Here is a 27,822-nt window from a genome sequence, read left to right as displayed (position 1 = left end):
ATGTTGTCATAGTGTAACTTGAAAGTAACTTCACGATCCAGAATCACGCCAAGAGCTTTAATGTGCTCTGTTCGGGCGAGGGAGCATCCTGAGATTTTGTAATCGAAAGCAACTGGAGCTTTTTTACGGTGGAAGGAAATAATCCTGCATTTTTCGACGCTTAAGTCCAAAAGGTTTCTAGAGCACCAATTTTGGAAAACATCCAGCATTTTTTGTAATTCGATGCAGTCCGAAAGGCACTTGATGATTTGAAAAATTTTAGTATCGTCTGCGTAAAATAATCGACAATCCAGTGGCAAAAGCAGAGACACATCGTTTATGTAGATCGAGAACAGCAGCGGGCCGAGTATGCTACCTTGTGGAACTCCAGAAAGGTTCGAAAACTCATCCGACATAGCTGAGCCAATTAAAACTCGCACACAGCGTTGCGATAAATAGGATCTGAACCAACAAACTGCACGAGTAGAAACGCCAAGTAACTCCAATTTCTTTAGAAGGATTCCATGATCTACCCGATCGAATGCCGCCTTAAGATCGATGTAAGCCGCATCAATTTGCAACCCGCAGTTCAAATTCCGTAAACAGTTTGAAGTGAACTGCATGAGATTTGTCGAAACCGACCGTTTTGGAAAGAAGCCATGTTGTTGAGAATCTATATAATTTTTGCAACACGAAAACAAAATGTCGTTCACGATGATTTCAAACAGCTTGGAGCAAGCACACAATGACGTTATTCCTCGATAGTTAGCAACATTACGCTTGTCGTCTTTTTTGTGGACCGGAAACATATGGGATGACTTCCAACGCAAGGGAAACTCACTTCGTTGAACCGAGAGATTAAATAGTATTGCTAACGGACGGATTAGGGCTTCAGAACAACGTTTTAGCACACAAGATGGGATTCCATCCGGACCGACAGCAAACGATAACTTTAGTCGAAGTAAGGCAGCTGTAACCATGTCATCTGTGATGTGAGGTATGTCGAAATTAAACACGTCACGTGGCATACCAACTGTGGATTCTTCTATCTGTCTCGATGTGGCGCAATGATCGTGGAAAACATGTTTGAAGTGTTGCGCAAACAAAATGCATTTCTCATTATCATTGCTGGCTGTTTCCTGTTCTAAGAACATAGAGCGCGGTAAGCCGGTTTCGTTTCGTTTCGAGTTAACAAACGACCAAAAACGTTTTGGATTTCGGCGAAGGTTCTCCTCGGTTCGTCTTACATATCGAGTATAGAGAAAGCGATTGTAGTGGCGGTATCTATTACTGTGAAAATTTAGCTGGCATTTAAAGTAAGCAGAACGGGAGTTGCAGTATTTTCGAAGAGCAGCAGATCGAGCACGCTTGAATGCACGTAACCGACTATTAGACCAAGGTGGCTTCTGTGTAGGTCGTTTAGGGGGAACAGCACAGGAAATAGCGAACTCAACTGCTTCGCTGAAATACTCTACAGCATCGTTAACATCGGAAATTGCATCAAGAGCGCGCCAATTTGTGTGAGAGAGTAACTCGTTCAAAACGTTGTAATCTGCTCGTCGAAAATCTGGGTAATGCAGTACAGCAGACTCTTCAAAGACGACTGGTGTCAGTATTCTGAGAGAAACTTCAATGGCGGGATGATCAGCGTCGAGGTCCGTAAGAGGTTCAATCGGCGATGAAACGGTGGTGATTGGTGTGGCAATATCATTGGCGAGAACAAGATCCAACAGGCGAGCATTTCGATTCAGCAGATCGTTGATTTGGTTGAACCCGTTTAGATTAAACCCGTCAAAAAGAGCGCTGCTGGCGGTTGACATATGCGAATGCAATAGATCAATGTACGGTAAGCCTTTCTCTGAGAAATGCCACTGAATACCGGATTGGTTGTAGTCGCCAAAAAGAAGTGCAGGAGTGTGAGGATCGAAACGTGATGAAATCGAGCTCAATGAGTCTACATGTGCACATATGCTCATAAAATCATTTTTCCGATCTGGTGGCAGGTAAATCACACCAATACTGACAGCAACTTGTGGCAGCTTAACGACAATCCAAAGCTGTTCAATGGTGTCAGAGATCGGTGAGGGATCGATGTAACAATTCAATTTTTTAGACACAGCTATCAAGACACCACCTCCGCGAGTTTTATGACTGTTAGCCGGGGACCGATCGGTACGAAAAACGGTATACTGATGTCCGAAAAGTTGAGTGGAGAAAATTTGATCGTCGAGCCAGGTCTCTGTCAGAACGATGACGTCATGTACTGCTTCCATTACAGACAAAAAGAATCCATCTATTTTTGTCCGTAATATACTATTAATAACCATTCCGAAAACACCCTTTCCACGTTAGACACATCCGACTCCCTGTCGATTATTCAAGGTCAACTTTTATTTTGTCGGGATTTTCTGAAACATTCTTTTGCAGTGTTTCGGGTAAAAGCGGGATTCGTTTTAAGCCTGAAACTTTACGTAGATCTTGAATAATATATCTACTTTGCATGTTATGGATCCAATCCATTGATACCTGTTATTATTGGCTTTGAAGTAAGTAATGTCCATTAGGGTGCCAATAAAAAGGGGTCATCTCTAATTTCGTAAAGCGGTAGTGCTTAAAATACCCCAAATAAGTCCCTATTCAAAATTTGGAGACTGAAATCACCCATGTGTATACTTACGAAGAACAAATGGAATAAATGGTGTTGCGGAGTTTGCGAGATAATGTTCAGGATGTAAGTATTCTAAAGAGATTATTTCTTTAATCCTTAATGATAGAACGTACACACTTTGATTCCTTTGTTCAGTAGCTTTCTTGATAAAAATTTTCAGTAATCAATAGGAACAACCGAGATTTCGGTACATGTTTACTTGTTTTAAGCAAGTTTTCATTACAGAATTTTGAAAATAAATATACAATTCATTGGTAAATTTGAATAGTCGCCGAGTACGATAAAAATCATACTGTCCGCATGATAAAATTATCTTTCAATAACCGAACTTCTGTATATACTGATTGTCGTGAAAACTAACTGTCAAACAGCTATTAAAATTTTCAGTAAGTGTGTTTTTATTAACCAAACGAAAAAAAACTTGAATGGTACGTCGAATAGATTGAGGTACAGGTGAATAAGTTTTTTAAACATTAGAACTAGCTTTTTTTACTTATAGGCAAGGAAAAATTTCGTATCACTTTCTGCCAACACGTATCGTTCGAGAGCAATTTCTGGTGCACTCGACGCATTTTGCAATGTTCTGGAAGCGCTTATAATTCCGGTCAACAATAAAACTATAGCAACGTCCGGTTCGAATTTCTTCATTTGTTTCTGTGAAAAAAATTCAAATCCGAAAAACCTTAGGATTAAGTTGAAAATGTTGTGTTGTTTTTTGAAATCCGAAAACCCATTCAAATCTAGCATTTTAACCAAAAGAAAACAAATACAAAAAAATACCGAACCATTCGCTAGATCCATTTGGTTTACAGTTTAAAGACTGTCCCAGAAAGTATGGACGCAACCAAAAACCGCTGCCATTTCGCGATGGTTCAGAATCTGTCAATTTTTATGGCTGCGTCCTGTTGTTTACACTCTTCTCTAACCACTTGTGCAGTTGTTTATTCGTTTTCATTAGTTTGTTTCGAAATGCGTGGACTTTCAGCAGAACAACGACGAAAAATTGTGTAAAAATGGTGCACAGAACGCGGACTGTCACTGAGAAAGATAGCAAAAATGGAAGGAGTAAATGAAAAAGCTTTGCGAAATGCAATCGGGAAGTTCGGTGAGGATAAAACCTTTGAGGATAAACCGAAAACGGGTCGAAAAAAGGTTCGAACCTATAAGAAGCAGAAACATTCAAAACGTAGTCCGAAACAAGAAGCATCGATCAGGCCGAGGGTTCGAAAGCTGTACAATACGATTCTTGCTGGAAATTTGAACTGCATAATCATGGACGAAACCTACTTGAAACTCGATTACAAATACTTGCAGGGACCACAATATTATACGGTGCGAGAAGGGCAGTTGTTAAACCAGTCCGAGACATCGATTGAAGTCGAAAAATTTGGTTAAAAGGCTATGGTCTGGCAAGCAATTTGTTGCTGCGGTAAGATTTCGAAACCCTTCATCACCACTGCTTCAATGAACAGCGAAATATACATCAAGGAATGTTTACGACTTCTACCCATGATTCGAAGCCACAAGGATCCTGTTGTCTTCTGGTCAGATCTTGCTTCTTGCCACTACTCGAAATCAACGGTAGAATGGTATACTACCAAAAATGTCACTTTCGTCCCAACAGACATGAATCACCAAATTGCCCACAACTTCGACCAATTGAGGAAATTTGGGCATTAACGAAGGCACATCTTGGGAAACATGTCTCGGCAGCCGAAATCATTCAACAGTTCGAAAAGATTGGAATAAAGTGTCAAAACTTGTCGCCAAGAAGTCTGTACGGAATTTAATGAGGAACGTTCGCAAGACGGTGAGCCAGCTAGTCTGGAATGGCTAAGTAGCAAATGTTGAGGATAATATTCTGTTGTTGTAGTCTAATATTATCAGTATATCGAATAATATTTGAATATCTAACACTTGTGAATTATTAACAGCGAAATCAAAGTGCGTCCATACTTTCTGGGACAGCCTTTACGGTAGTTGTTTGACAATTCAACAATAACGGAACGATCGGTAATCAATTGAATTATTAACTGCTGAAAAATCAGTATAACAAGTAAGAGCGTATCCATGGCAGCTTGCGATCGATAAGTAAAAGCAACTTAATTTTTTTCCTCGGTAGATATAAAATTGATTTCATTACACACAGTCTCACAGGTAAAATGAACTATGCAGTGGCGGCTAAATATATTAAAAATTCGGTATCGTTTGTCAAGAAGTTAGATTAACGATTTAAGGAGTCGATGACCTTCCAAATCATGATTCGATAGGCAAACGTGACAACGAATCGTGACTTTGTTTTCGTGCAATCCTGGCTCGTCCTTTCGCCAAGGACAAGCGAAATTGAAGCAAAAAGGTCTCGAGTTATTTCACGTCGCCATTCAGGAACATCTGCGCGTAAACTTTATACGACCTGATTGTCAACCCTCAACTTGAAGAACGAACAAAAACGTTGAAAAAAATCAACACTCTTATTCATGAAGACCGTCACCGAAATTATGATCAACTATGCAAGATGTCTGGATTGTCATAGAGTTCAATTCATATGATTTTATCCTAATCTTTTGCATCTACCCACACAGTGCTGTCCGTGAAGCGGTTTTTAATCAGCCTTAACGATTGTTCACTCCTCCTATTCATCGGACCATATTCCGTGACTCTTTTTGCCTTTCTCATATAGAAAGGCTATAAAATCACAGTAAAAATCATCTTTTGAACTGAGAAAATGTGTGTGCATGAGTGTGTGTATGTGTGTGAGACAAATATTGTCACTCAGTTTTCTCGGAGATGGCTGAACCGATTTTCACAAACTAAGATTCAAATGAAAGGTCTCATCGTCACATAGAAAGTTCCTGAATTTCATTTTGATCCGACTTCCGGTTCCGGAATTACAGGGTGATATGCGCCAAAATTATGAAAATAATGTCATTCACTTTTCTAGTAGATGGCTGAACCGACTTTTACGAACTTATATCTAATAAAAGGTCTTATGATCCCATACAAAGTTCCGGAATTTCATTTGGATCCGACTTCCGGTTTCGGAATTGCAGGGTGCTAGGCACCAAAATTGTGAAAATAAAGTCACTCACTTTTCTCGGAGATGGCTGAGCCGACTTTCACAAACTTATATTCGAATGAATAGTCTCATATAAAGTTCCGAAATTTCTCTTCCGGTTTCGGAATTGCAGGGTGCCATGCATAAAAAAGATGAAAATAATATCACTCACTCTTCTCGGAGATTTACACAAACTTAAATTTATAGCAAAGATATTTTGGTCTAATCAAAATTTGTAGTAAATTAATTCATGAATAAAACAGTTACAACACCATTCCCGTTACTGTTAGGTTTCCCCTCGTAACATTGAACATTAATATTGAGACAATAGAGTTTATGTAAAAAAGTGGAATACTTCAGTTGATGTGACGCCAACAATCATAATGAATGTTGTACTAATTTTTATCTATTGGGCAACTCCCTCTTACGCTCTCTTGCATGCATACGAATAAAAATTTGTATTTGTACAATCGATTCATATGTATTTGTACAATCGATTCATATGTAAACAACACTTCAATTTAATGTGCTTTTTCATTTCAATACATAACCAAAGCGATGTGTTTTATGATTTCATGTGCAAATTCACTAAGATGCAAGATGAGATTATTTTTCACTTAGCTTTGATGTGTTTTTCTTTTGGGTTTGATGTGTTTTGCTATTGAATCGAACTACATGTGTTAAACACTTCATTTTCAAGTGGAAAATAGTACAGCACAAATGTATGTGCAAACCACTTGATTCGGTCAACTGCGTTTCAATTTCATGCCGAAACGATCAACTGCAACAAACTTACTCTGCTACACTTCTTTTATAGTTCGATCTCTACAAGCACGCCTACAGTTTTATGCAATCTACACTGATTTCTCTGCAGCCTTTGACAAAATAAACCACCAAATAGCAGTAGCAAAACTCAATAGACTTGGTTTCAGTGGATCGTTGCTAAATTGGCTCAAGTCGTATTTAATTGTTCGCGAAATGTCTGTGAAGATCGGAGACTTCATTACAGTGCCTTTCGCTGTCAACTCTGGAGTCCCTCAAGGCAGTCACTTAGGTCCATTCTTATTTTTACTCTACCTCAATGATCTCAACTTCATATTGTAATGCCACAAACTATCCTTCGCAGACGACTTCAAGCTATTTTATTTAGTTAAATGTCAAGAAGACACTATATATTTGCAGTCACAGTTAGACTTATTCACAAACTGGTGTCAGGATAATAGAAAACTTCAAAAGTCACATCGATTTCGAATCTCGAAGGCCTTCAAGCTCTTGGGTTTCGTCTTTCGTGTTATCAAGAGCTTTACTAATGTATACTGTAAGGCATTATATTGTGCTCTTATCCGTTCGACGCTAGAATATGCAGCTGTTGTCTGGACACCTCACTATCAAATCGACATTGCACGCATCGAAACTATCCAGCGTAAATTTGTTAGATTCGCTCTGCGCAATTTACCTTGGAGGGATCCCACTAATCTTCCTAGCTACAAAGATCGTTGTAAGCTTACTGACCTGGATCTGCTATCTGTTCGTAGGAATGTCTCCAAAGCCGTTTTTATTGCTGATTTATTACAATCACGTATCGATTGTCCCGAACTTCTGCAATTGATTAATCTGGACATTTATCGACGTAATCTACGCTCTCATCGTTTCTTGAGTTTATCCATTGCACGAACAAATTATGGTTACAATGAACCATTTTCCAGTATGTGCAGGACATTCAATAGCTGCTCCAATGTTTTCGACTTTCATCTATCCCGAAATATGATCAAACGATTGTTTCATTGTCACTTGTCAGATTAACTTTGGATCAGGATTTGTCTGTAACCGTTTGTATTTTTTTTTCAACCTAGTGATGGTTCAATTTCTCCCATCACCGTTGGAAACTACTCAGATTCGCTCGATGATACTAACCCTATCGCTTTCCTTCTCATTTTCTTCGTCTTCTTTGTTTCTATTGGAAACTAATCAGATTCGCTTGCAAATACTAACCCGCTCGCACTTTCTTCTTTCCTCCGTCTTCCACCATCTTTTCGATCACTAATTTGATCTACATGCCGATTCTAACCCCGTTGTTCGACCACGCTTACCCCCTCCACCTACCTTCATCATCCAGTTATCTATCCCTTTTTCTCCGCCAGTTGAAGCAAGAACTCTATTGCTGCCCTGTAGTGCTTGGTGTCATCAACTACCCAAGTAGCAAACATTGTTCTAACATTGTTTTTCTTCACTCTTCTCGCAACGATTGTGCGATTGAAAAAGCGCAGTTTGCTTGTATGACGTGCAACAAGTTTCTTGTTTGATATGTTTCATATCAGTCATATTTGTTAAGCAAAAACCGAAAATGAAACTGCTCAAATAAACTTGTTATAGAATCAGTTAAATAAACCGATGTGGAACTTAATTCGTTTAGATTTTTGACTTGGTTTCACAAGCAGTAATATGAATGATTTTTACATTTGTTACTAAAACATGTAAAATCATTTGTCAAACATATCTGACATGAATAACCGTTCTGTAGCAATTGTGAAACATGCCAATTTTAACAAGTTTTAATTGCTACTTGGGTAGATATAGGGTTATAGGTTTAGATTTAATTATTAGTTTTTATTGTTAGTGTTAAGCCTTATTGTATCTGTTGGATCATTGTAATCTGTTGATACGAAAGATGAGGAGGTTTTATGCCTACTGGAGAGAGAGATTGCCAAATTTCATCTCCATTGGGCTTTTCCCTGCTCCCAAAAAATAAACAAAAATAAAATAAACAAAATTGAAATCTATGTGGAAAACAATGTGACGTTCATATGAAATTCATATAGAATTTAGAGGTAACGATATATCTTATCATTTTTATGTTCATTTCAGATAAATGTAACATGTTTCCAACTAAATATCAACAGGTTTTACACTCATTTTATGAGTTAAGTGTATGTTTTCACGAATTTCACGTGTTCTACAAGTAGTGATAGTTCAAATGCTTTTCACTTGATGCTAGCGTGCAAATTATTTTCAGTGCAGTTGCACAAAATCAAAAAAAATCACCTAGTGGTGTAATGATGAACTTCTCATACCCTCATAGATATTACTGTAGAATTATTTTAAAAATAGCTGTTCATTCAATAGACACAGGAAAGTATATTCGAAAGTAAACTATTAAGATCTACAAATCAAAACACCGTGTTGTTTCAAAACTTGAAGTAGTTTCTATAACAAATTCAGAAATTCCGTATAAAACCAAAAGTCTTTTCATTTGAAGTTTGCGAAAATCGATTTAGCCATTTTTGAGAAAAGTGAGTGAAATACTTTTTGTAGTTCTTGATTTCTAACCGAAGTTGGTTTGTATGGCTAACAAAATAAATAACGATCAAATTGGAACAGTTTTGAACCAAATTAAAAAGAATTTTTTCTTCTTATACTTCGTCGCCTTAAGTGACGCTATAAAAACGTTCACACTTTTTACTCTACACTACTAATGAGCAAGAGATAAAAGTTGAAAATGCATCAAACAGGAACTCTTTACTCGGTAATTCCGGAACCGAAAGTTGGGACCGGATGATATTCAGATTTTTTTGTGGGACCAAAGAACCTTTCATTTGAAACTAAGTTTGTAAAATTCGATTAAACCATCTATGAGCAAAGTAAGTAAGTTCCGTTTTGGGGTATATATACCATGTCTGAGATTTCTGCAGTCGTAAATCGGGAACCAGAATGGCCGGTGTACAATTTTTGACACTCTTCACCCTGTGATTACGAAACCGGAAGTCAAATCACGATGAATATCTTGTATGGGACCATAACACCTTTCATTTGAATGTAAGTTTGTGAAAATCGGAAAGCGAGTAAGTAATTAGAAATTGAAATTTTTACGCGGATTTTTCTATGGCTCAGGATTTTTCTATGTCTAATTTTGTATGGGACAGCAAGATCTTTCATTTTAATCTAAGTTTGTCAAAATCGGTTCTTTCATCTCCGAGCAGAGTGAGCCCAAAAATGTCACTTACACACATACACATAGACATTTTACGTACAAGACGAAGTGAGTCGAATGGTATATGACACTGAAACGTCGGTTTTCACAGTGATAGCTTAACCTTTCATCATGAAAAAGGCAAAAATGTATTCATATGGTCCAAACGATTCTATATATTTTGTAAGATTACATATTTTATTTCAAAAAAATCTACTACTATCTCCGATAATGCTGAACGAACGTTTTAAAAACTGTTTTGAAAAACGTTTGATAATCTTGATTATGCTGAAGATTAATAATATCTCCAATAAGATAATGCGTATTTCATTGAGGTAGGAATGCTATAACAATATAAATGGAAATTTTTTATTAATCTTCTCAGCTTTCACTTTAGTGTCAGATCACAAAAAATAGGATTGTGGACGGATATTGGTAAACAGAACTAGCTTTAATAAAAATTATGTTTATTATAATTTTGTTCTTCAGTGTATTTATGATATTTTGATTATACTTTTGAACGAAAGGTTCAAATTCAATTGCAAAAATGGTACTGAAAAAAAAACAAATGAAAATCAAAGCCAATCACACATAACTCGAATGCTGCATTGCAAGGAATGACTAAAAATACTTGTTGGAAACAGTGTCAGATGTTGAAGTACAATTTCATATTAAGTTTAGTTGAGATCACATGATCGCACGGACACAATAAAGTTCAGTTTACAATTTCAATAAAATTGTCAAAAGTATTCTATAGCGTGCCAAAGAGATAATTGTTCAAATGATCGTGATGTAACTTTCAATTTCGCCAAAGTTGGAGCGTACTACAGTACCGATTTTATTGATCACGTCGAACGCTTTGAATAAGCTCGATTTCAATTAATTCCTGACGCACAGTATGTAGCAATGACTAGTACTAACCGCGTGTTCGCATGTGAATGGTAAAACTCTTCGAGGAAGGATATTATTCAATCTAATTATTCAAATTGGTTCTACTGTGTCACGACTTACTTGCACTCAGACCGGACACCCAACTACATTATCTAACCCCTTCTCGAATCGATGATTTTTCTAGTTTCATTATAGAACATTGCAAAAAAGTCCAACATCTCCTCAAACCTGGTTCCGAAGCTGTGAACTTAAAGGCACACATATGATTAGCCTTGGTCAGTTTGTACTACTAAGGTGTAGCCAATGGCACCAAGCTATAAGCTTGTAGTGCAATAAACTTTTTAGCCTCTGTGGTATCTGGAAAACTCGCTTTTCTCCTTTCAAAGTTATTTAGACACATATGTCGCGCCGATTTGCTGTACTGTGTAAGTTTGCCTCACCATGGCCGTCCATTTATGGGTTAGTCCAATAGAAATTTAAAATCTGATTAGTCTATGAGTACAGTCCAGTAGTACTTGGATCTAAATTCATTTCATAGATCTTCGTGTTAGTGCACTAGAATTAAGTATGTAAGCGTGTATCGCTGTATAAAAAAGTAAAAATACTCGTGTAAAGCCATGAGTAAAATTCTTTTTATTTATGATGTAGCGGTCAACCAACTAATAACAATTAATAGAATTCACGATTAGAAAGTAAGATTCAAGAAGATAAAAAAAACCTTAACGTATAAAATCTTACAAATTCTTTCAATGTGGGAAAGATTTTTTTCTAATAGACGCATTTCGCGCAAACTTAAACAAATGTTACCTACACCCTCTCAGAATGTAGTTAAACTTTTCAGACATGAAGACATTTTAAACAAAAAGCCACCTTGCATACATTATTTTTCGAAAATTGATAGTATTCGACTCAACTTGACGGGATAGGAAAATGTCTGTGTGTTTAGGCGAGATCGTCCAGACCGCTAAATTTTCTCGGAGATAGCTACACCAATTTGAACAAGCTTAGGCCCGTTTGAAAGCCGCATTTACACCATTGATTAAATTCGAAGATAAAATGGAAGTCACTTCTGGTTTCGGAAATATAATGATATAAGTGACGTAACCGACAAAACGCGTCGTTTTCATACCTTTAAATTCAAATATGACTGAGCTGATTTCAACAAGACTAGGCTCGTTTGAAAGCTACTAATAAATTGTGGATCATGTTCGAAGATCAAATGGTTGGCATTTTCGGTAAGTATCATTACCGTCAAAACGCGTTGTTTTTGTCAATATTCTCGGAGATTGCTGGATCGATTTACACTAGCTTAGGTTCGTTCGAAAGCTACTATTGAAATGTGAATCAAATTCAAAGATCAAAAGGCTGTCACTCCTGGTTCCGAAGATACAATGGTATAAGGGACGTAGCCCACAAAACGCTTTGTTTTCTCACCGCTCAACTTTCTAACATGGTAGAGCCAATTTCTACAAGTCTAAGGTCGTTTGAAAGCTACTATTGAATTTCTAATGAAACTCGGAAATCAAATGGTTTTCACTCCCAGCTCTGAAGAAATAATAGTGTTTTTTAATGCAACAAAATCTCTCGGAAATAAAAGAATCGATTACCAAAGACTTAGACTCGTTTTAAAGCTTCTAGAAGGTTTTTCGATAAGCTCACAATACTAATGACCGACGACACAATCTTACAAATGTTTAGATGGAACTATTTAAATGACAAAAGCATGGTATTATTACACCACTAGGTGGATTAATAAGGGTCTTTTAAATGGCTGCAGTCGAAAAATGACAAATCCTACGAAAAATTGTTGTACTCTATTTTAACAAAATCAGTAAAATTTTTGTATATATGCACACATTGAAAACATTTCTAATCGCTCATACACGTGGAAACAACCGATTTTGAAAGTTTAACGTTTACAAGTTTAATGTTCACAAAAAATATTTATCGATATTTATCAATATTGGGACAGCATATATATACATTATATAAATTGTTTCAAAACAAACTTCTGCAGCGAAAAAAGACGAATCTGTTATACAATATAATGTAATATATCAAAATGATTATATACGAAACGAATAATCAACACACTTTTAATATTTAATCTAATAATTAATATATGTGGAAAAGATTTAAATGTCATTTTCAAATCTATTCCATGCATTTATTTTTTTCTATTCCATGTATTCAAATTGCGGTAATTGCATAGCAACCTTTATCACTACTTTCTGGCGTACCAGATACTCGAGTGATTCGCATTGATCAGATGCCTAAGCTCGACTCCTCTGATAGAAGGTAAAAGTTAAATTACTAGAAGATTTCTGCTTACTTAAATGACTTTCTGTCACGTTAGCTGAATGTCGTTAAAAAGAGAAAAAAATATACGTATTATTTTTACAATGTACACTTTTTTTACTTTAATAATTATCTAACTACAAAACAAACATGAGGACACAACATACGTGTTTCCGAGGAATTCAATTCACAATGTTTTCGTGTAGTAAGCGCACTTATACGTGATAAATGACGAAACACGTTTAATTCAGGTAACCAACAAACCAAATATTGGCGAAAAAAGGGTATAGGTTTTCTTATTCATTAATTAAAAATACCTCTGTTTTCCTCTAATATCTAAAAAAATAGTTAAACGTATTTTCTAAAATATCCATTCATCAAATATCTTAGGGTGAAAAACAAACTATTTTAAAAATAGATAATTTTTTGTATAATTGAAGCATGGTAGAATTTGCCACTGCACACTTATCTTTTATTCACTAAATCTCCGGACTAATTGCTGAGATTTACACCACTGAGTACTCGATAACCAATCGGCAAAATATAAAATTGCTGGGATCTCGTTAATCTCAAAATTGACAAACGTCAGTTCGTACAGAAATTGTCAGCAAAAAGTTTACTGCGGAAAAAGTAACATAAGATCCTAGTACGCTAAATTTTGTCTCATTTAAACTAGGCATGCACATTGAATTTAAAGAGAAGGCAATGGCATCTTCGACATGGCCCGTTGGCATCGTTTTCCGTGAATTCGAAGACAAATCCAATACCAGGAAGGTTTTTTGGAAACCAGAGATGTCAGCTACCGCCGGTCCTCCGATGACCATCAGTTAGACACTCAATCGCCCTGTACTTTTACGGCTCACGTTATCGCTCCTCAGTCATTAATCAATGTAAAGCATTGTGCGGTCAATCGGCCGCATACTCTTTCCTCGTATACTAATTGTCAAAATGTTACCCACCCTCCCGAGTACCTGACCGTTTACTATCAAAATGTTCGTGGGATGAGAACAAAGACGCAACACTTTTTGTTATCTCTCTCCTCCTGTGACTACGATGTTATTGTTTTGACCGAAACGTGGCTGCGAGAAGATATACTGAACTCTGAACTCTCGACCAATTATACAATATACCGATGCGATCGTAACTCGTCTTCTAGTCAACTGCTTCGTGGAGGAGGGGTACTCATCGCAATCAAGAATAACTTGACTGGGATCGCAATAAAAATGCACGGATTTGAACACCTAGAACAAACTACCGTACGTGTCTCGCTACCAAATCTATCGCTATACATCTGTTGTATATATTTAAGGCCTAATAGTGACCCAGATCTTTACAGTTCTCACGCCTCTGCAGTTCAGCAAGTTCTTGACATTGCGAATAGTATGGACCGTGTACTCGTTGTAGGTGATTATAATCTTCCTCATCTGCGATGGACTTTTGATCATGATCTAAAATCTTATCTACCTGAAAACGCTACATCTGAACAAGAAATATCGATTATGGAAACGATGGTAGCTGGAGGTCTTTATCAAATCTGCTCACTTTCGAATATGAATGGACGAACCCTGGATTTAGCATTTGTTAATAACACGGATTTTGTAGAATTATTTGAGGCTCCGACATCCATACTTAAAGTCGACCCCCACCATAAACCTTTTGTTTTAAGGTATGAAAAGCATCTGAATGAGAATATGGTTTTCTCTGAAACTTACGACGATCTCGACTTTGATTTTAATCGTTGCGATATGGATGATATATCAGCAGATATCGAAGCTGTCAATTGGCAAGCTATGCTTGGTGGTAACGATTTGGACCATACGGTTCCATTGTTTTATGGTACAATATATAGAATTTTACATAGCAGAGTTCCTAAAAAACGAGTTAGAAACAAAGTGGATTACAAGTTTCCATGGTGGAATGCAAGGCTTGGCCGTATGCGCAACGTGCTACGAAAACAACGCAAACACTATTACCGTTACAAGACTGAAGACAACAAAATTGTTCTTCGACAATTTGAACTGCAATATGAAACCGCTAGAAATAATGCCTTCCGTGATTATCTTAACCGTATCGAGAATAGTCTTCGAAATAATCCCTCAACTTTCTGGACATATGTAAAGAGCAGGAAACGTTCTGTTGGCATTCCCGTGAATGTTTTTCACAAAGATGTAAGCGCTAACTCTGCATCTGAGGCCGTTAATTTATTTGCCGATTATTTCCGTGGTGTATTCAACAGTTCCCCTGTCAATCCGTCGCAGGAATATATTGATAGTTTGCAATCGTACAGTGTTAACCTACCTCTCTTGAATATAAGTGAAACTGAAGTCATGGAAGCACTATCCAGTTTAGATTCAACGAAAGGTCCAGGACCGGATCGTCTACCGCCAGTGTTTTTAAAACGTTGTGCCCGATCATTAGCTGTACCAGTTAATATGATCTTCAACCGATCAATAATCGAACATACTTTTCCTAGTGCTTGGAAAGTCGCTGCTATAGTTCCAATACATAAGAATGGATACATTCATAATATTGAAAATTACAGAGGGATCTCGATTTTGAACTGTCTAGCTAAAGTACTGGAAAAATTTGTTTACGACGCGATGTACTCTAAAGCGTCTCAAATCATTGCTGATTGTCAACACGGGTTTGTGAAAAAACGATCAACAACGTCGAATTTGTTATCATACACAAACAGCTTGATTCCCACCATCGAGAAACACCAACAAATTGATGCGATATATTTCGACTTTTCTAAAGCATTCGATAAAGTACCACATAATGTTGTCATCCTAAAGTTGCAACGACTTGGATTCCCCCCATGGTTAACTAGATGGCTGGATTCATATCTTTCTGGTCGATCCGCTTTCGTCAAGATTGATACCATACTTTCAAATAAGCTCGAAATACCTACTGGTGTTCCTCAAGGAAGTCACCTGGGACCGCTAATATTTATTTTATTCATAAACGATCTTTGTAATCGCATAAAGTCTGGAAAACTGTTCTATGCTGATGATCTGAAGATTTTTCGCCCAATCGCCTCGAATCTCGACTGCGTAGTACTTCAAGAAGACATAGCAAATATCGAAAAATGGTGTTTGTTGAATGGTATGCTGCTTAACACTAGTAAATGTAAGATGATAAGCTTCAGACGTTCGCTAGTTTTGCGCTGCTTCGAATATACTCTTCGAGGGCATATCATCGAAAGAGTAGACTCTATTCGTGATTTAGGCGTAATATTCGGCAGCAAATGTTGGGTTTATTTACACTTGTTTGATGCGGAGTGCTTAACAGTGCTCTAAAATTGATATGTTGTGATGGATTTGCACCAAATGAATCATTTTACTCATGACTGGCGATACATATTTCAATAGAAAAATATCTCTTATAGCTTTGTTTGGGAAAATTTGGTGGCCAATTATCTGAACTTTTTCCTTTGTTGTTCACTTTTCGGTGAATTTTACTCGTATGCAAACGACTAGCAACTGAATGATTGTGTAATCGCCCTGAAGCGAAACTCGCACTGCAGTAAACTACAAAATTCCTAATACAATCAAAACCGCCATCAGTGTAAATTCACTTTTCTCATTCGTCCGGCAGAAAAACTGCTCACAATGCGAATTGATTCAAACCTGAAGCAATTTTGAGAAGGGCTTCCTTTTAAAGTGATTTCGTTTGCAGCTTTTCTGCAAAAGGTCGGTCCTAACAGCTGCAAAATAGTAACATACTAAATTCTGATAAAATAATTTCCGAATTGCATATTTCAACGAAACAAACTATCATAATGCTATATGGGATTTATTTCAGGCGTCCAGAAGGGTCGGATTGAGGATTTCTCAACGATATTCAACACTGTCCGGTGCATTTTTCTGTAGGGAAAAGCCGTTTATTGTTTGGTTGTTTGTTTGGTGCGAAGCTCACGCTACGTACGGTGCACTAATATGATGATTTTCACTGCCGATCCGTAAATTTTAACAGTTATTAATTCTCATAGTCATTTTGTAAACATTTATAGCTCTTAGAAGGTCTGATTGTGCAAATTTCACCATTTTGCGGTATATTTCGCTTCAATTCAAACGACTAGCAGCTGGATGATGTAATCGCTTTTGTTCGAACCAGCCACAGAAGAACCAGACTTATATTCGCCATTGACTGAAGCACCAGTTGAATAACGCCGGCTGTAGTTCCACTGTCTTAACGTGGATGGCGGTCTGCACACTTGATGTGTCTCCGTTCATGGATTATCATAGACCAAAGGTAGCAAACGTTCTCGCAAAGCCTGGTATTTCATTCTTTTTTGTGGAATTTTACCTTCAGTTTCAACAGACTTCACAGTCGATTCATAGAGTACAGAATTATTACATGACTAGTGCTACGACTCTACTGACACTACGAATCCTTCCTGGTCGGGCCTTAAGCATACGCCTTATGCATTGAACCGCCAACCCCAAAACGTTCAACAGGGTCGATTTATAGACTTGGTTGATTTTTAGTTTTTGTGTTTGGACGTGTTTTTTCTCTATTTAAACAACAAATTTGTTAATTACCTGAAATTAGTAAGTTATTTTCACTAAGACTAAAAAATCTTACAATTGCTAATTAAAATTTGTTGTTGTTTGTCTTCAACATGCTAAGACATTGGTTAATTTTTTAAAGCTTCAAATTAAATTCTGCAAATGGAGGAGAGTCGGCATCCTGGGGCCTTATTTTTTATTATTATAAATGAAAGGTAATCAAAAATTCTGCACTTCTGAATTTTAACATACCTCCTAAACTTCATTGTCATTTTTTGTAAACAGAATATCTTGTAATTTTGTAATCTTACGCCACAACTATCATCAATTATCATAATTGAATTTTTAATTGTTTCAATCGATCAAACTTTGAATAATACTGTGCCAAGTGAAGAAAAAAAATTATTAAGGTAGTGTTTGCTCACAAATTCACATTTTTACTAGAAGTAATGTAGTACATTATTATGTATAATATCATGCAAGAAAACGACACTTGACGTAATACATGAACTTAGCGTTTTTTACTGATTTTCTAGGTGTTTAGGGCTTCTTACGTTATGTATAATTTGAATTGTAATAAAATCTATAAACTCGTATTCTCTTATACTCAATTTTTTTATATGAATTTGATGAATTTATTTGAAACCAAAAATTCACATTGTCGGCGCAAAAATAAGGTTTTTTGCCTTTCTCATATAAAAAAGGTTATGCATTCACTGTGAAAGAAGAGTTTTTGAACCAAGGCCCGGAGGGCCGTGTTTCATATACCATTCGACTCAGTTCGTCGAGTACGTAAAATGTCTGTATGTGTGTATGTGTATGTATGTATGTATGTATGTATGTTTTTTTTTTACAAGGTGAAATACCTACTTATGTACTTTCCCAGTTCACGCGCTCAGTAGTTGTCAAGCTACCGCTATTGTGAACCAGCGAGTGGGACTGGCTGAACCTTACCCACTAAAACACCTCGGACATCTTGCCTTGATCCCCTCGGAACTAAGCTAAGCTCAATACTTCGGGGGAGGCTGTACTCTTGCACTTCTTCGTTTGGGAGAAAATGAGCTCCTGCTCTCTATATACATCTCGGCTGTGCTCATGCACTTCTTCGTTCTTTCGGGAGAAAATGAGCTCCTGAGTTTCTATCTTTATCCCTCTCGATCCACCTTTGGCGCCTCGACAACCCAATGCCGCTACGTCGCGCCGCACTACTCAACTGATCCCCGACGATGGATCTAGCCTACACCGACTGAGAGTTTCCCCTTTTACGCCACGCGGGACACCCGAAGGAGTGCCGAGGTCTGCTCTGCGATTCCGGTTGGAGCATGGCGTCCGGTTCGCTGATGCCCCGACGACTCGAATCGGTGTTGTGGCGTCTGCTCGACTAGTCCCCGGTGATGGATCTAGCCTACACCGACAGAGAGTTCCCCGACGATGGAAGTTCTCCCGAAACCGACGTTTTCGATACCCGTCTACGGCCCGACCGTAAGGATGCCTGGGTCGATCCAATGATGCCGGTTGGAGGATGGCTTCCGGTTCACTGGTGCCCCGACTATCTTAACGGTGCTACGCCACGATCTACTCGTCTAATCCCCGATGAAAGATCTAGACTACACCGACGGAGAGTTCCCCGGCGAAAGAGGCTCTCCCGACACCGAGTCCCCTGTTGCACCGCTCGGGACACACGAGAGAGTGCCGAGGTCGGTCCGGCGATTCCAGTTGGAGCATAGCTTCTGGTTGGCTGGCGCCCCGACGACACAAGTCGGTGTTGTGGTGGCTACTCGACTAGTCCCCGCCGAAGGATCTAGCCTACCGCGACAGAGAGTTCCCCGACGCTGGGAGTTCTCTCGAAACCGACGTTTTCGATACTTGTATCCTTACGATGCTATGACGTGGTCTACTCATCTTGTCCCCGACGACGGATCAAGACTACACCGACGAAGGAAGTTCTCTCGATCCGACGCTTACTCGCTGATCCCTTCTCCATATTCGCTGCAACTCCGAGAGTATCTGTGTTACCACTTTGTTTACTGCATTCCAAGTGCCTTCTTCACGACACATTTCCTCAGATATATTATCCACCCTTAGAGCAGGCATTTCTCTACGTACTTCCGCAAACCGGGGACAATCGAATATCACATGTTCTGGCGTTTCTTCAACATACTCACACTCCGGACAAAATGGAGACGCGGCGTGACCACACCGATGCAGATACTTCCGGAAACAACCATGGCCAGATAGAAACTGCGTTAGGTAGAAGTTTACCTCTCCGTGTTGTCTATTCATCCACGGCGACAGATGTGGAATGAGCCGGTGAGTCCATCTACCTTTCTCCGTACTGTCCCACTCCTGCTGCCACTTCGCCATCGAATCGATTCGAACCATCGTTCGCACGTTTCTGGTGGTTCTACGCTGATAACACTCGATATGTATGTATGTATGTATGTATGTATGTATGTATGTATGTATGTATGTATGTATGTATGTATGTATGTAACATGTTTTTGCACTCACTTTTCTCGGAGATGGCAAAATCGATTTTCATGAACTTCGATTCAAGTAAAAGCTCCAACTTCCGGCACCAGAATTACAGGGTGATTAGTGTAAAAATTCCTCTTCAAATTATTTTCCCAATTTTCTCAGAGATGGCGTGACTGATTTCAAAATTTTAATTTTTAAAACTTAAAAATTTAAAGGTCTCATGGTCCCATACAAAACTTCCAAATTTCATCCGGACCCGACTTCCGGTTCCGGATGTATAAGATAAAGTGTGTTAAAAATTTTATACAGTCACTTAAAGCGACGAAAAAAAACGTAAATAAATTTCTTAGTTGGCTTCGAAACTAATCCAATCGGTAGCCATTATCAGTAGACAACTAAACAAACCGATTCCGGCTATCCAGGTTTCCGATTTCTGATTTCGGATGCACCGGAAATAGCTGTCATATATTCCAAAATGAATGTTAGTCACTTGACTTGACCGATTATCTCAAACTTTAGTTCAAATGGAAGATCTATTTTGAATTCCTGAATTTCATCCAGATCCGACATCCGGTTCTGGAATTACAGGGTGAGGAATTTTAAAAATAATGTTTATTATATATCATTCATTTATATCCGACTTTAACCAACTAACGGTCCTTCGTCGGGTAAAATAATTTCTAAACTTGACTCAAAACTATTCCAATCGGTAGTCATTGGTAGTACACGACCAAAAAATTAATTTCAGCTTTCCTGATTTCCGGTTTTCGATTAACGACCTGAGATTGTAGCCATACACTCAAAAATGGATCCCTTTTCTAGAACCAACTTGGATTATACCGTTTCCCGAATTCCGGTTTTGTATGTACCTGCAATAGTGTATACTCACTTTGTTTTCCCAGAGATGGCCCAACCGACCTGAGTACTGTTTCACTCTGTAGTCTATACTAGTTTATAGACAAACCTTTTTGTTTTTCAAGAATCAAAGAAAATTATCACACATTTATATGAGTATATGAAAGATATGAGAACTGCATCATTACACCACTAGGTAGATTAAAACAGGTTTTTCTCTTTAGAAGGAATCAAATATTTTTGATGGAATTTTTATGGTAGTCACAGAAATTGCTCACTTTACTTACAAAATAATATTCAAAGAAATCCTTCCACAGTTTTCGATAAAGCACAAGTTGCCCAAGGCATGCGCTGACATAAAGGCTGCCGACTATCCTCTGTACATTCTGTTATGTTCCAGCGGAAACTAACTCCACATTCTGTGGACTTATTTTGAAGTTGAATCAGTTGCTAGAAATAAATATTTGCTGTTGATTTCAACATAAAATAAAAGAATCCAGTGATATTATTGCTAATTGCAATTAATTGTAGTTAATGGTATTAATTTTAATCATAGTGTACATAGAATTTGGGTTGATTTAAACTATTGAGGTTTCCTTATTCGTAGTGTTCAGGGCATATACTAAAAACTGTTTTCATCCACCTAAGGGTGTAACGATATCTTTCTAATATTACTTATACCTTCATAAATATTACTGCGAAATTCTTAAAAAACTGGAAAGCTTGTTCAGACGTAAATTACCAAAAACTGCAAATCCTGGTGGTGGTGGGCTCAGTTCGTCCGCATTCCTTGTTATTTTTTTTTCAAATAGCGATTCGTCAGCAAATTCGATCATCAGTTGCATATTTTATGTCGTATGTACGTGAGATTGATGACATTGTAAAGGAACACTGGGTGACACCATCGAACACACACATTTACTTAATAAATTTACAATACTAAATCAATTTGAGCGAGAGCACCAGGACATCAGTTCATCTGAGGAACTTATGGATTGGCACTGCACAGTGGTCCGAAACGAGAAATTAGCGTGACAAAAATATTTTCACTATTAAATATTAGTTTTTTGTGTAGTTGGTGTCTTTACAAAAGTTGTTTGTAATCAAATGGCGCTCCTTTTGATGGAAAAAGTTACTAGGGTGGTCCTTATTTAGATTGAAATCTGAAATCTAACTTTCTTAATTCAACTCAAAAATGATTTCGTTGTGCAATAAAGTTGCAGAAAATTTTATTTTGAGCAACTTTGTTGAAAAAAGCACCTCTCTAGCTCTTCATTTGATCGAGTTACATTATTTTCCCGAGTAAATGTAGGGTCACTTCTCACTTTTTCTGTTCTAACTTTTTTGTGAAACTTTCCATCGAAGAGTTGTCTTCAGAAGAGTTGTTGGACTAATCATTGCGCACAATTTGGCTCAAACAAGCTTTTTCATATGAGCTACCAGTAAAAAGTTATGATTGGTTTTTCATCAAAATCTAGTCAAGCTTCAAATATCAATATTCATTAGATGCCAGATCGATATAAATGTATCCTATGCGGTTCCTAAAAGGTCATAATATAAGTAAAAACTTAAGAGAAAATTGGAAGGGTGTTATTTTTTTAACTCATTTGAATTAGTTTTAAAAATACCTTCAAAAAACTCAAAAATATTGTATAACTCTTAAACGCCTTAACGTATCAACATACTTTTTTCAGCAAAATAATGGTATCAAATTAGTTATACAAATATTCCATAGATTGTCCGTTCGAGAAGTGAGACACACTAAAACTACAGCCGAAAATAGATTGCAGAACAATTTTAATTCATTTATTACCAAAATAACTAGTCCAATTGAGTTTGAGCAACTGAGGAATAAAGATACTGTGTAATATGGTTATTCCGAACTAGTTTGCCATGATAAATTTATGAACAGAAATTTTCATGATCTCGACAACAATTCCAACAAGTTGGTGCAACTTAGTAAAATGCAAATATTTTTGTCCACATCGTGCCGAGATGCATATGATCTTCTTTTTCATCCACTCGTGTAGGCTATTCGGTACACAAGTGGATGAAAAAGAAGGGACAGTGTCATATGCGTTTCGACACGTTGTGGATAAAAATATTTGCATTTTACTAAGTTGCACCAACTTAGTAAAATCTGGAAAACGACGCACAATGAGTTTTGGTTCGAATGAATACGTTCTACTCTTTTTAACAAACTAATGATTTTTTGGGTTTCAGGAAGTGCTTTGACTTACAAAAAATCTATTCTCGGCTGTAGTTATTGTGTGTCTCATTTCTAAAAAGAACAATGTATGGAACATTTGTAGAACTAATTTGATACTATTATTTTGCTCAATAAAGTATGTGGATACGTTAAGTAGTTTAAGAGTTATGCAATGTTTTTGATTTTTTTGAGGGTATTTTTAAAACTAACTTTTTACTGGTAGCTCATATGAAAAAGCTTGTTTGAGCCAAATTGTGCGCAATGATTAGTTCAACAACTCTTCTAAAGACAACTTTCCGATGGAACGTTTCACAAAAAAGTTAGAACAAAAAAAGTGATTTTTTGGGAGCCACTCTACTTTTACTCGGGAAAATTGATGTAACTCGATCAAATAGTGCTTTTTTCAACAAAGTTGCTCGCAATAAAATTTCCCACAACTTTATTGTACAACAAAATCGTTTTTGAGTTGAATTGAGAAAGATAGATTTCAGATTTCAATCTAAATGAGGACCACCCTAGTAACTTTTTCCATCATTTGATTACAATTAACTTTTGTGAAGACACCAACTACAAAAAACTAATATTTAATAGTGAAAATATTTTTGTCACGCTAATTTCCCGTTTCGGACCATAGTGTGAACTGTAATGATTTATGTTATCGCACATTATATTGTGTTACATGAGATTATACTATACTATATTTCATATTATATTATATTATATTATATTACATTATATTATATTATATTATATTATATTATATTATATTATATTATATTATATTATATTATATTATATTATATTATATTATATTATATTATATTATATTATATTATATTATATTATATTATATTATATTATATCAGGCCCGTTCCCAGGATTTCGTTGCGGGAGGGGCCCTCAGATAAAAAATAATGTCAATGTGACTGTGCGCCTAACAGAAACTTTAATCTTATTTAAACTTATTAAGTGTTTAAATAAAATTTGTGACTGTGAACGAGAAATGGTTATTGTATTACATTTCTTAACGTTTACTGTGATGCTATTTTAGTCTCACATGTCTAAAACCTTCTAAATGTCCAACTTCCTTTTATACAACTTTTACGTAAACAACATTGATAAATGTATCAACACATCTTGCACGTTAAGACAACTTGCCGACGACAGCGTTATGTCTATTATAGGACCTAAAACTACCGATCTCCAAGGACCATTGTAAGATACCCTCGACAACTTGTCGACATGGGCTTTCAAATGTGTGACCTTCCGTTCACTTTTCTTTTTTTTTATATTTTTCGTCAAGCAAATGTAGACTACATATAAATTGTTTACAATGTTCACTTACATACTACGCAATATTTCTACGACAAAGCTGAGATTTGATTTGATTTTTTGACATAGTAAGGTCAAGATGTTCACAGTATTGATTGTAACGGCGCATTATTCGATTGACTGGACTGTATTTTGCATAATTTGTTCTAGCTTGTTTTTCTAAAAATAATTTCCTGGAACGTAACTGACGGCTAGGTATATAAAAATTTAATTGCGATAATAATGGAGCTGATTGAATGCGTTGAGAAATAATGTCGCTGATAAAATAAAGCATTGCAAAGTCGCGGCGTTCTTTAAGTGTTTGTATATTGATGAGCATGCAGCGTGCTTCATATGATGGTAGAGGAAATGCTGTCCAGTTTAATTTACGAAGTGCATATAAAAGAAATTGTTTTTGAATAGATTCGATGCGTTCTTCGTGAATAATATTGTATGGATTCCATACTAGGCTGCAATATTCCAAAATAGGTCTCACATATGTAGTGTATAATAATTTAATTGTGTATGGGTCCTGAAAGTTATGACTGAAGCGTTTAATAAAGCCCAGCATGCTATTAGCTTTATTGATTATGGTATTATAGTGTTCCACAAAAGTGAGCTTGGAGTCTAAGATTACGCCTAAATCTCTTACAATTTTATATTTTTCTGCAAGTTGATTTCCTAGATGTATGTTTGTAGATATAGTTTCATTTTTCCTACTGAAAGTTATTGAGTTACATTTTTTTACATTGAATTGGAGTAGACTTTTGCAGCACCAAATGTGGAATAGATTGATTTCGTTCTGGAATATTACAGCGGCGTTGATATTTTTAATTTCCATGAAGAGTTTCATGTCGTCTGCATATATAAGCACTTTCAGATTTTTGAGTATGAAGGAAATGTCGTTTATATGTAAAATGAAAAGGAGAGGCCCTAAGTGAGAACCTTGAGGTACGCCAGAAGTTACATTAATTGGTTCAGACAGAATGTTTTGGAAGCGGACTACCTGTACACGATTCGTTAAGTATGATTTGAGCCATTCAAGAAGAGTGTGTTTTATGCCATATTTTTGTAGTTTGTGTAGAAGTAAAAGTATGTCAATACGGTCGAAGGCTTTGCTAAAGTCAGTGTAAAGAGTTTCTACGTAGTTGCCGGCGTCCATTGCATTCAGAGTGAATGTCATAAATTCTAAGAGATTTGTTGTAGTTGAGCGGCCTTTAAAAAAACCATGTTGTTTGTTTGTTATTACATTTTTAAGTTGATGAAAAAGTTTTTCGTTTACAATTTTTTCAAATAATTTTGGAATGCATGAGATAATGGCTATTCCACGGTAGTTCCGAATGTTAGATTTTGCACCAGATTTAAATATTGGTACAAGAAAGGAAGATTTCCATGCTTTAGGAAAAGTACATTTATTAAGTGATAAGTTAAAAAGTAGTTGTAGTGGTAGTGTGAGTTCTTCAGCAAGATTTTTTAAAAATATTGGTGGTATACTGTCAGGTCCAGGCCCTTTTGAGGCGTCTAAGTTTTTCAGTGCTGTCTAAATGTCATGTTCTGATAGATAGTTTACAGAGATGGAGTTGGAAAATGCAGGTATGAAAGAGAAGTATTCACGGTCACGGTCAGTTTCTGAATAAGATGTATATACTTCTTGGAAAAAATTTGCAAAGTGATTGCAGATTTCTGTACTATTTTTCCCTACATGTTCGTCGAGGTGCATTTGAGATGGAAAATTGTTGCTTTTTAGTTTAGTTTTTGTGTAGTTAAAAAAGTTCTTAGGGCAAGTCTTTATTTCGTTTTCAATTTTGCGGTTATATTCTTCATGTGCTGTGTTAATGGCTATTTTGAGTTGTTTTGTGTGCTTTTTGTTTCCTATTTTTCAAATGTTTTAGTTGTGAATTGAACCATACAGGTAATTTGCTGTTATGATTTTTTCTTCTTCTTTTCATGGGCAAAGTTTCGGCTAATATTTTGTTTATAATGTGATAGAATTTGTTTACTTCGACGTCGACATTTCCTTCTGTACTCAGTATGTTCCGCCAATTTATTATACTTAGTCTACACTTGACTTCTTCAAAGTCAATTTTATTGTATTCCGGCACTTCCTCATATTCCAAGTCGTAGGGAAGGGATGCATTGTGTGTAAATAATGAATATTCAATTGCGGTGTGCGGTGTGGTTCGCCTGTACATACTTCTTTATCTTAGTCTCAGGAAATATTATATAAATATGGGGTAAAATCACTTTATAAAAAAACAGCTAGAAAGGATATATGGAAATTATATTTAATTATGATTAAATCGTTAAAACCCTTAAAATGAAATATAAACGTTCTCAATTAGATTAAAATAAAATATATTTATTTACAAGTATAATAAGCTAGCTAGACGGCGCAACGAACATTTTAAAATAAAATAATCTCTACACACGTTAGGCATTATATTCAGTTTGAACAACTCTACACGCCACAACCACCTACAGACCCCAGTCATTCGACTTCCACTGAACTGAAATTGGTAACGGGGGACGGGTATAGCGTGATGGGTAAGTCGATGCCTTTCACGCAGCCCGCCTGGGTTCGATTCCCAACCCCGCACATAGGGTCAGAAAGTTTTTCTGGCCCGAAGAGGCGAATGACATTAATGTTAAAGCCTCTATAATTGAAACAAAAAAAAATTGGTAACGGTAACGACAATCGTACGAAGGCGAACTCGGTATCAAGGTTCCGGGGAACTCGGGTACAGGGAAAGACTTCACTTGGTCTTACAACAGCGAATAGAGCGAATGTGTTTTTTTTTACAACGGCCAAATGATAACGTTCAAGCAACCATTGAACTATTGATCAATTATTGGAGACTCTATCGGAGTGGAACCATCAAAACCATTCGGTTTGGCCGTGCTGGAAGCAATCATCAAGAAACGGGAAAGTTGTCATCGTGTGAGCAACGGATCGGTGGCTAACCCAAAACTCACATCAACCAACACGTGTCCAGCGTTTCTTCGGAGACCCGTAAGCCATTTCGATCCAGTGAGACGAACTGTCGGAAGCACCCGAGTTCCCGGTTCATCCAGTGCAACTATACGGCGACGACAAGTGGGGAGCATCCGAGTTCCAGAACACCGCAACCGTACGATCCAGGACCGAATCTGATAGCAGCCGGAGGTGCGCAACGGGCCCTACATTCGACACATTTTCATTTAACACGTAAGTGTATCAAATAAATTGTAAATTAGTAGGGTATTAGGGACGCTAGGGACCATAAGGACAAAGCGTCGAATAAACGATTGTTAGGAGTAAAAAAAAAGTGATTTTCCTCCTTTCATACTGAGAAACCTCGGCGAGGATTGTGCCGACCCTGGGACTGGGCAGAGTATTGTGTGACTGAGCGGGCGGTAACGAGAGGAAGTTACAACTGGGTATCGAGTTCTCCACGAAGAAAACTGAGCTGGTTGTATTTTCAAGGAAGCGAGAACCAGCACAATTACAGCTTCAACTAGGGGGTGAAACCATAGCTCAGGTCTTTACATTTAAATATCTCGGGGTGTGGTTTGACTCCAAAGGCACCTGGGGATGTCACATTAGATATCTGAAACAAATAT

The 27,822-nt window shown here is 37.1% G+C and overlaps 1 protein-coding gene across 1 annotated transcript; it reads left to right on the top strand.

Annotated features, from left to right (window-relative positions):
• Positions 1 to 2,674: 2,674 nt before the first annotated feature.
• On the top strand, positions 2,675 to 27,444 carry LOC131426828 (uncharacterized). The gene is made up of 3 exons (XM_058589630.1): positions 2,675 to 2,710; positions 13,629 to 15,502; positions 27,216 to 27,444. Exons 1-3 carry the CDS (start codon positions 2,675 to 2,677, stop codon positions 27,442 to 27,444), a joined length of 2,139 nt encoding a protein of 712 aa, XP_058445613.1.
• The last annotated feature ends 378 nt before the right edge of the window (positions 27,445 to 27,822 follow it).

Source organism: Malaya genurostris, chromosome 1 (genome assembly GCF_030247185.1).
Source record: "Malaya genurostris strain Urasoe2022 chromosome 1, Malgen_1.1, whole genome shotgun sequence".
In the NCBI taxonomy this organism is placed as follows: domain Eukaryota; kingdom Metazoa; phylum Arthropoda; class Insecta; order Diptera; family Culicidae; genus Malaya; species Malaya genurostris.
Note: the sequence above shows the minus strand (reverse complement) of the source record. Positions and strands in the feature narration are given on the sequence as shown.